The 10,652-nt window shown below is 26.1% G+C and overlaps 2 protein-coding genes and 1 pseudogene across 3 annotated transcripts; 2 read left to right on the top strand and 1 right to left on the bottom strand.

Moving 5' to 3' along the window:
* Nucleotides 1–935: 935 nt before the first annotated feature.
* LOC118648059 lies at nucleotides 936–4,453 on the top strand (annotated as a pseudogene).
* Nucleotides 4,454–5,555: 1,102 nt separating this feature from the next.
* On the bottom strand, nucleotides 5,556–7,490 carry LOC118648058 (trypsin-1-like). The gene is made up of 4 exons (XM_036294266.1): nucleotides 7,410–7,490; nucleotides 6,795–7,122; nucleotides 5,904–6,210; nucleotides 5,556–5,820 (listed from the first exon to the last, which is right to left on the bottom strand). The coding sequence occupies exons 1-4, from the start codon at nucleotides 7,459–7,461 to the stop codon at nucleotides 5,644–5,646; spliced, it is 864 nt and encodes a 287-aa protein (XP_036150159.1). The 5' UTR covers nucleotides 7,462–7,490; the 3' UTR covers nucleotides 5,556–5,643.
* A 671-nt stretch (nucleotides 7,491–8,161) lies between these two features.
* On the top strand, nucleotides 8,162–9,717 carry LOC118648055 (coagulation factor IX-like). 2 transcript variants are annotated; one of them, XM_036294263.1, is made up of 2 exons: nucleotides 8,162–8,655; nucleotides 9,037–9,717. In XM_036294263.1, the coding sequence occupies exons 1-2, from the start codon at nucleotides 8,604–8,606 to the stop codon at nucleotides 9,285–9,287; spliced, it is 303 nt and encodes a 100-aa protein (XP_036150156.1). In that variant the 5' UTR covers nucleotides 8,162–8,603; the 3' UTR covers nucleotides 9,288–9,717. The 2 variants fall into 2 exon arrangements, 1 of the variants encoding a protein (XP_036150156.1); XR_004965151.1 differs by having other exon boundaries at nucleotides 8,619–8,655; nucleotides 8,965–9,113.
* The last annotated feature ends 935 nt before the right edge of the window (nucleotides 9,718–10,652 follow it).

Raw genomic sequence — 10,652 nt, 5'->3', positions numbered from 1 at the left:
TCTTACGACATTGCTTGAGACGATCTTCAAATAAGATTTGACTATAATGAATAATGAATACTGCCCAAAGTACGCACACACGATGAAACTACATGATCGTGGAACATATAGATTCCTATTATTTGAGTAATATTTAATATAGTAATATTAAATATTACTCAAATAGTTCCGACTGCGCTCGAGATTTGAGCAGGAATACGAACAACCACCCGCTTAGTTACTGCAACACGTAAAATCTACATTTTACATTTCTGATAAAGCGCATTTAGCGTTTCTGAAACGTTCTTTTTAATCCAAATAATGGAAATTGAATCAATATTATCCTTTGTGAGACATGCAAGTGTTGCGGGTTTTTACCATTTATCAATAAATATCGATGAATAAAGTTTACACACACACACACACACACACACACACACACACACACACACACACACACACATATGTATATACAGAGAGAGAAAGGAGAGAGAGAGAGAGCGCTGTCGTCTTGAGAAATCGACAAATGAATCATTATCACAATAATGAGCTGTAAATAACGATGATGAAAGATAAACTGACATTAAATTGAAAACTCAGAAAGAATACGTTATCTGTAATTAAAATAATTATTAATTTTATTATCAATTATCAAATTACATACATGTAGACAGCACAAAAGATATTGTAACAATTGTAAGTTTGTCAATTAATTTATATAAAAATTAATTATATAGAATTAAATTATATTAAAAAACTGAAATTGTCTATAAGATTTATTATTTTTTTTAATATTTATTTTTATACGGTTTTCTAAACGTTCCTGTGCATAATTTAATAGAGAGAGTGTATGTAATGTATAATATAATTTAATAAATGTTTTATTATTTATTATATTTTATTATATATTAGTATTAAATGCTTTGGTACAAATAATAATGTATTATGTATTGTCCTTTATTAATTAAAATAATATATCAACTTATTTAGCTTAATCTTTTTATTTTAATTTGAATATATTAGAAAATATATAGTACAATAAATGAAAGTGTTTCTATGACATAAAAAAGAAAAAAACAAGTTCTGGTATAACATGTAAGTTCCACTAACGCTAATAAGCTTTATTATTACAAAAAGATAGTATTAAGATTAATTTCTAAAAAGCCTTTTTTTACCCGCAACAAATTAATTATTAAAGGAATAGCCATTGTATGCTTATCTATGCTTTCATGTGTCAAGAAGAAATTTGTGTTATCAAGTTGCGTTATTATTCCGAAATACACGCGTACCTTATCGTGAGATACTGTTTGTTACTATATAAACCGTAAGATCTTGTTTGATGCTTAAATTAAGTCAACATACCGACAATGTCGCTTCGGTGTTTTTTAGCTACTGTTCTGGTGTTTCAGGGTAAGCAAACACATTTATTTTATGCATTTTAAATATATTTATAAGAGTTTTTTTTATAATTCTCTCTTTTCGTAAAAATAATTTATTTATTTTAAATTTCTAAATATAATAATAATGGAGAATATGCGGTTTGTAGAAATTACTTTTTCAAAATTTAACGTATGCTACCTATTTCTAAGAAATACTTAATAAATAAAAAATTATATTATGAAAAAAATGCCTCTTAATAATTATACAGACATACATATCTAAATTACTTTTTAAATAAAAGATTGGTTCTGAAATAGTTATACTCTAAAAAATAAAAATAATATTAAATATATTAAAAATACAAAAACAAAATGTTTTTTTGCAAAAGTATTGCTGCATTTTAAGAAAATTGTGATATTAAAAAACTTTTTAAATCTTTTTATAGTGTGTCTGGCCGTTTCTTTTGGCCTGAAACCCAGGATTACCGATGGTGAGGATGCCATACCAGGTGAATTTCCTTATCAAGTTTCTGTACAATGGGGTTTCCACCCTTCACTCCTTTTTCTCATTCCTGTGGTGGTTCCATTATAAATAAAAATTTCGTCTTGACTGCTGGACACTGCATTATGAAATTATTGGCTCGCTTAAAGTTTCGCTGGCAAGTATTATCTTAATAAAAAGGAGAAGATACTGAACAAGTAGTTGATGTCGCTACGGCCTATGTTCATGAAAAATATTCAGGGTATGTCTATATTATTATATTTATTTTTACAGCGAAACATATTTAAAAAAGTAAAATTATAATTAAGTAAATAATTTAAAAAAATGTATTTTAACATAAATTATTTTATGATATATAGTTTGTAGCTAAATAAGAAAACAATATTTTATTTATTTTATGAAAGTATTATAATTTGAAAAAACTGTGTGATACAGTTTTTCAAATTATAATACTTTCATAAGAAACAAAAAAATTGTTTTTTAATCACTATTACATTACAATTGTGACTTCAAAAATTATAATAATCTATTAATAATTTGTAACAGAATTGCAAAATTATTTAATATTATTAAAATATATTTATTTGTAAAAATATTATAATACAAAGTCACATTTTCTATACTTATTTAATAGTAATATTAATAGGAGTATATGTCCTTCTAGACATCATCTAGATTTATCGATCCTATAACTACATTTCTTTTTGAGTCCTGCTAGATTGTTTTAGCCCTATAATATGTAATAGGTTTTTACATACATGCCTATAATGTTCAATTTCTTTTTCATTATTAAAGTCTTTTCTTTAGATTCATTAAAATCTTCAGAATTTTTTTAGTAGGCTTAATACAGCTTTAAATTTCTAATCTCAATTTTAATTTCCTTACACTCTTTAGTATAATTTTTTAAGTTATATTCAACCCTTTGTTTTCAAGGCCTGATGCAGATTTTCTTAAGATCTGATGCAGCTTTTAGAAAATATATGTAGGGAAACACAATCGGAATTGATTATGAGTCGATCATTTTCACATGAAATTATATATCATCCTTATACTTATTTAAAATGTTATTAATTAATTTATTAATTAATTTATATTGTAAAATTATACATGTATATTATATTTATAAACATTACAATTATAAATTAGTAGATTATTTCTAAAATAGAGTTAAAATACAGGAGATGTATATAAGTTTGTTTTCTCAAAAAATTTAAAAGTATGTATTTATCACACGCAATTATTTCATAATCTCCAATTTATGTCATGGTACAATATCGTGCACTCCGTTGCAATAAACCCTTTGTAATTAATATTATCAGTTTTTCCAACTGATAATAAAATAAACAGTTACTGCATCTGAAATATAATTATGACATTTTGGACTGAATTATACTGCTTTTTTGTAGAGATGTTGGTCCATATGACATCGCTATTCTAGAACTGAAGACTCCTCTCGTTTTTAATAAGAGAGTATCCGCTGTCAAATTACCTAAACAATGCGAGGGTACGAACTGGGAATGCTGTACTCTCTGGTTGGGGCTCCATTTCCAAGAAATCGCGTCCACTACTTCCAGAAGTTCTTCAAAAAGTTACTATCCCCTTGTTGGACAATAAATCTTGTCAGAAAAAATTCTCAAAAGATTCTGACCCAGCGAAAATTTATAATTCACAAATATGCACTGACGCTATTGGGGAAATATCCGCTTGTTCTGTAAGTCAAATTTAAACTTTATATATTTTTTCTTAAAATTAATATCAATTAATATTACAGTATAATAATAATAATAATAATTGCATGATTATAAGAAGTATGTTATTTTTATTTTACATTATTAATATTATAGTAGTATTATTTATTTAATCGATTATAATGGTAATCTATGTTGTTAATTTATACAAAGCATAAAATTTTAATTTAAATTATTTAAATTTTAAAAAAATATTATAACATTAATGTATATATATGTCATACATGATATGCAATAATAACAAATTGAAAATACAATATGTAATTTATAATATTTTTAAATGTATTCTTGTTGCAGAACGCAACAAAGACGTAGATAATTAAATACAAAACGTGTTTTCTTTGTATAATATGTTCTGATTAAATATATTTCTTATAGGGCGACTCAGGTGGTCCATTGGTTCAATTTGAAAATAATGTTCCCATCCAAGTTGGTATTGTTTCTTGGGGCATTTATCCGTGTGGTGTTAATCACATGCCTTCGGTCTACACTCGCGTAGCTTCTTACATAGACTGGATTAAGTTTATAATAAGCTAGTGAATTACAAAATTAATAATATTAATGTGTAATTATATTAAATTGTTTTTGTCACATTTCTGATTAATGTACTTGTCAGTATTATATTTTGGAATGTAAATCTGTATTTATAAAAATATTTAAATATTTAATTCAAAAAATAAGGATAAGATTAGATAAAACTTATCAATAAGTTCTAAGAAACACAATGTTACATTTTACACAATACTAAAAAGTTGTTAAAAATAAATATATTGCATATAATACCATTTATATATTCTTTATTTAAAACGTATGTAATGTAAAAGAGGGAAGAATACACAAAAAATAAATCATCAAATAAATCACAATAAATTTTCCAAAAAAACATTTTAAAGTTTAAAATTTTTACTTTTAAATTCAATACTTTAATAAACAGTTTACTGATTCTTAATTTATATCATGGAAATTTTCAAAGATTGTAACAAAGATTTTGAGATTTAATACATCTTTATTTATATTTGTAGAAATCACTTTGTAAAAAACCACTAAGACCTTTATTAAAACACTGATTTTAAAAGTAAAAATTTCAAACTTAAAATACTTTTTAGAACGTTTTATTATAAAAAATACAAAAACATTAACATACGTAATTTTCAGTAAATTTTATTTTATAAAAATTAATATTTTATAAAAAATTTATTTAGCAATAAAAAGAAATACAACCGTACAATATTTTATTATAAAAGATATTAATCTTCCAAACTACATTTTTCTGACAGAAAAAAGATCACATGTAGTATAATACATAACCCTGACATTGATGTACAGTGCATATATATAACATATTCACTTTGCTGCATTAACAATAAGAATATTATTTTTAATATTAAGAAATAATTTAAATTTTTCTAAATCCCTCTCACACATTCACTATTTTTTACACTGTAATTTTTTAAATATTAATTATTCACCATAAAACTTCTTACATAATTATAATACTAATTTTATTTCTATATACAAAAACATACATTATTATTTCACTAAGCTGCTATTATTAACATATATAAAATAACTTAAATATACATTCTACTTTTTGTTTAATTATTAATTTATTTTATCACTATATCAACTTCGATTCCATTCACAGCGCAGAGTAATTAATTGCGAACAAAAGCAAATGAAAGAAAGAAACAAATATTATCTATAAGATATCTCGGTCTTTTATGCTTATTCTCCCTCCATTAATCCCCTCTCTCAATGATACTTAATCTGTTCTTTAACAGATATAAATAATAATAAAAATAAAATACTTTGAAATTTAATCAGTCCAATTATAAATAATTATCTCGACTTCTTTCTTCATTGGATCAAATTATTAATTAAGTTTTTGCATCATAAGTGTTGTATATGTAGGACAGTATCGTAGGTTTGGAATAAAATTATTATTATTCATTTATGCTGCATATTTATTTTATATTGAATAATATATTATAATTTGTCATCAGTATGGACTTATACATCGTCAATATCGCCGTCGTTAATGATTGCCGTAAATAATAAGCCGCTGGTCAACCCAGTCGTTAAATTTGGATACCCTAGTATATACGGATGGTGCACCTGCACTACCACATGGAATAATACCCCAAGATACTATTCCAGTGAGCACTGGCTTTTGTCCTGGACGCTTAGAGATTAGAGGACCACCGGAATCACCCTGAAAGTAATTTGGTATATTAAATTGCCGCATTAGTAAATTAATATCACTTATTTAATTTACCGCGAATAATTAAAACTTACGCTGCATGCGGAGATTCCACCTTTCAATGGACCAGTACAGACATTGGTTTCGTGAACGGGAGAAGATCCAGTCAAGCGTACGACCGATTCGTGACAAGTAACACGATCGACGTATTCTTTCTGAACATGTTGAAGTTTATCTGGCATGTCTGGCAAAAAGCCAGTTGAGGTGGAGCCCCATCCACAAAGCCATGCTTCTCCCGTTGGGTCACTTTCTGGTGATGCCAATTCGATGGGTTGTACTCTTTCATTGAACTTCAATGGAGACGCAAGCTTAAGCAAACCGATGTCATATGGGCCAACTCCACTGAAAAATAAAAAAAGTAAATTTTAATATTTTTAAAATTTATTTTTTTTTAAATATTTATTTATTAATTACAAACCTTTAAAGGGCAATTGTGTTTAAACTATTATTATATAACAAATTGTAGTGTTAGTAAAAGAATAATATTAATAATCTACAGGTCAATTGAAACGTTATATATGCGACATAATAAATTTCAAGATTTGTTTTGTTCATCAAAGGTTTATGAAAATTCTTATATATATTAAGTATTTTTGTATACATTGCAAAATGAAATGATGTTAAAAAAAGAAAAGGTGCTATTGTTGTTAACTATGTTAATTTGGAACTTATTTTGTCAAAGGTTTATTTTTGTTTTTCCTACAGAAGCCTTATTATTTAAAATTTGCAATAATATTATAAAACTGTCGTATTATCTGAGAAGATACTTTGTAGTTTATCTATTTATATTCTTTCAAGTTTTATTTTTCGTTTTGTTAAAATAATCCAAAAAGCCTGATATGTTGGTGTATTGGCGATCTTATTCTATATATTAAATCTCCTATACATTAATTTGAACAGATACTAGTTAAATTGTTGATATTTACCCTTGATAGTCACTATGTACGACACCTAGTACCACTTGGACCACTTGTTCAGTGTTCTCCCTAGCATTAACGTTATGCTTGCCAGCCTTAACGGTAATACGGTTAGCAGAAGGAACTGCTTGAACACAATGCGCTGCTGTTATGACCCATTCTTCGTTCAAAATCGATCCAGCGCAAAAATGTTGGGAGTATGATTGAAGAGAAACTATGAACGGGTAACCTCCTACCGGAGCTTCGTCACCTCCGACCACTTGAGGTAAGATTGGCGGGCGAAGGCCTTTAAAAGGCGGTAGAATTGGCGGCATCCGGAGACCTACTCGGGGTCTCTCTAAAATTTAAATTAATAATGTTTAAGAAAACATTTTTACAACAGAATAAATTAATTGTAGCATTAAATCTATTTTTATGAATCAAAATTAAAAGAATTTGTAATAATACAGTAAAAGTTAAATCTTGCAACTTGCTTTACATGATCCATGGAAATATTTCAACTATTATTTATTTAATAAAGTTGAGATTATTAAAAAAAATTTGTATATTTTGCTTTGTTGTTTATATTTAATTTAATATAAATTTTATATATTGTATATACATATGTTGAGAAGATTGACTTACCAGTGACTGCCACTGCTAGAATAGCAAAGAACACGATTGCTTTAGAGAACATCTTGCTGTTTGATGTCAAATCCAACAAATTGGATTCTTTTTATACTCATTCTGTCGAATGTATTCGTATTGTACGATATCAATGATAATTATGCGTTGATAATCCATTTAAATCTACAAAGATTCGTATTAAGATAAAAAGATTTTACTGTAGACGAGATTTCTTTGTGACTTGATGTATATTGATTTAATCAAATAACATGCGGAAGCTAATTTAAAGGACGCCACTATAAACCTTATACATTTGATCTGAATATTAAAGTCTGTATAAATTTTGTGACAAAAAATGACACTTGAATTTAAATCTTATTCAATGACATTAGAAATACTGCCATAAAATGTACAAATACATAAGTCACAGAGTTTTACAAGCAAAAAATATTTATTCATATATTATGTTATGAAGTTTAGCTTATTTATTTACTTAATTTAATCTTTAAAAAAGTTTATCAATGAATTATTAAAAAATATAGCTGCTAAAAAATAGTATTAAAGAACAAAAAATTTATAAATATTTATATTGTTTTATTAATGGTAATAACTTTAAAATAAACTAAATTTAATGAAAAATAATACATGTACAACAATAATATAAGACATTATAAGATTTTTTTATTTATTTATTATTTATTTTGATATTGCTTAAATCACAATTTTAATCTGCTAATTAAATATAAAATTTATTTTAATAATAACAATATAACTTTGTTTTAAGTTCAATCAACTTATAATAAGCTATAATCCAATTATGATGGATCATCGTATTATCGTTGTCTGACAATAATCAATTATGATTCCGCTATAAAAGTGTAAAAGGAATGCGGAAAATAAATAATCTTTTTATGCTGAAGCAAATATGTATATAAACACACACATGTATATATATATTTATTAAGAGTGTGATTCATATGTACAAACTGATTTTCCGGTTCTAAATTTCGATAAATTGTAATTTAAAATGAATATACATCAAGTCATAAGGAAATTTTGTCTGCAGTTAAATCTATTTAACCGTAATATAAATTCTTATTAATATAAATGAATTATCAATACATCATTATCATTGATATCATGCGATACGGATACATTTAACAGATTAAATATGAAATACAGTCAATTTGTTGGATTAACATCAAACAACGAATGTTTTTTAAAGCAATTGTGTTCTTTGCTGTTCTAGCAGTAGCGGTTACTGGTAAGTCAATCTTCATCATATATGTATATACAACTACAAAATTTATATCAAGTTAAAAGTAAACAACAAAGCAAAACATAAAAAATTTTTCTTAAAAATTTTATATATATCTTAATAATTTATTAAATAAATAATAGTCAAAATATTTCCATGAATCATATAAAGGAAGTTGTAAGATTTAGTTTCTACCCTATTATTACAAATTCTTTTAATTTTATTTTATAAAGATATCTTAAATTTACTGCTACGGTTAAATTATTCTGTTGCAAAAATGTTTTTTTAAACATTATAATTTTAAATTTTACAAAGACTCCGAGTAGGTCTCCAAATGCTGCCAATTTTGCTGCCTTAAAGACATTTGATCGCCCATCTTGCTTTAAGTGCACGGAGATGAAGATGCACCAGTGGGAGCTTATCCATTCATAGTTTCCCTTCAATCATACTCACAACATTTTTGCACTGGATCGATTTTTAACGAAAGATGGGCAACAGCAGGGCATTGTGTTCAAGCAAATCCTTCCCTAGACAATCTTAGAGTCAAAGCTGGGAAGTACAACATCTACATTAATGAGGACTCCAAACAAACAGTCAAAGTGACACAAGCTTTCGTACATGAGAACTTCCAAGAATAAATATGAACAATTTAACTAGCATTTATTCAAATTAATGTATAGAAAATCTTTAACATATAGAATAAGATCGCCAATACACCTTATAATTTACGAATCATTTTTTAAACAAAAATAAAAAATAGAATTTTTGAAAATATAAATACACTAAAAAGTGTCTTCTCAGATAATAGAACAATTTTTATAATATTGTTTTGAATTTTGAGTAATTAGGTTTTTTCTGTAGCATAACAAAAATGAGCGTTTAACAAAATGAATTTCGAAACTAACATAGTAAACAATAATAGTACATTTTCCATTTCTTTTCTTTAACATCAACAATTATTTTTTTGAAGTACTTATGAGTTAATACATATATATAAGAATTCTTAAAAATTTTTGATGAACAAAGTAAATCTTAAGATTTACTATGTTATATTTGTTATACATATATAACATATCTGATAATTTGTAAATTATTATTATTATTTTTTTACTAACACTTCAATTTTTTAAATGTAATAATGATTTAACACAATTGTCCTTTAAAAGCTTGCAATTAATAAATATATATTTTTATAAATATGTTAAGTTACATATTTTTTTATTTTTCAGTGGCGTTGGCCTGTATGACATTGGTTTGCTTAAGCTGGCGTCTCCATTAAAGTTCAATAAAAGAGTACAACCCATCGAATTGACATCACCAGAAAGTGAACCAACGGGAGAGGCATGGCTTTGTGAATGGGGCACTACTTCAAGTAGTTTTTTGTCAGATAAACTTCAACATGTTTAACAGGAGTACGTCGATTGTGTTGCTTGTCACAAATTGGTTATACGGCTGATTGGATCTTCTCCTGTTCATGAAATCTATATATGTATTGGTCCATTAAAAGGCGAAATTGCCGCATGCAGCGTAACTTTTTATAGTTATACGCGGTAAATTTATTAAGTAATAATAATTTAATAATGCAACAATTTAATATATTAAATTAATTTTAGGTCCTTTAATCTTTAAACGTCCAAGATAAAAACCAGTGCTCACTGGAACAGTATCTTGAGGTATTATTACATGTGGTATTGCAAGTTCGCCATTCGTATATACTAAAATATCCAAATTTAACGATTGAATTGAGCAGCGATTAATTATTTACGGTGATTATTATCGACGGCATTATTGACGATGTATAAATGCATACTATTGACAAATTATATATTATTTAATATAAAACAAATATGCACACATAAAATAAGAAAACAATATTATTTTTATTCCAAACTTATGAAACTATCCTATACAGTATTGAAAAGTTAAAAAAAATATTGCACATAATACTACAATTTATATATTCTTTATTTAAAACGTATGTAATGTAAAAAAGGGAAGAATAC

The sequence above is a fragment of the Monomorium pharaonis genome, unplaced genomic scaffold, assembly GCF_013373865.1.
Source record: "Monomorium pharaonis isolate MP-MQ-018 unplaced genomic scaffold, ASM1337386v2 scaffold_151, whole genome shotgun sequence".
Taxonomy (NCBI): domain Eukaryota; kingdom Metazoa; phylum Arthropoda; class Insecta; order Hymenoptera; family Formicidae; genus Monomorium; species Monomorium pharaonis.
This window is presented reverse-complemented; position numbering and strand designations above follow the sequence as displayed.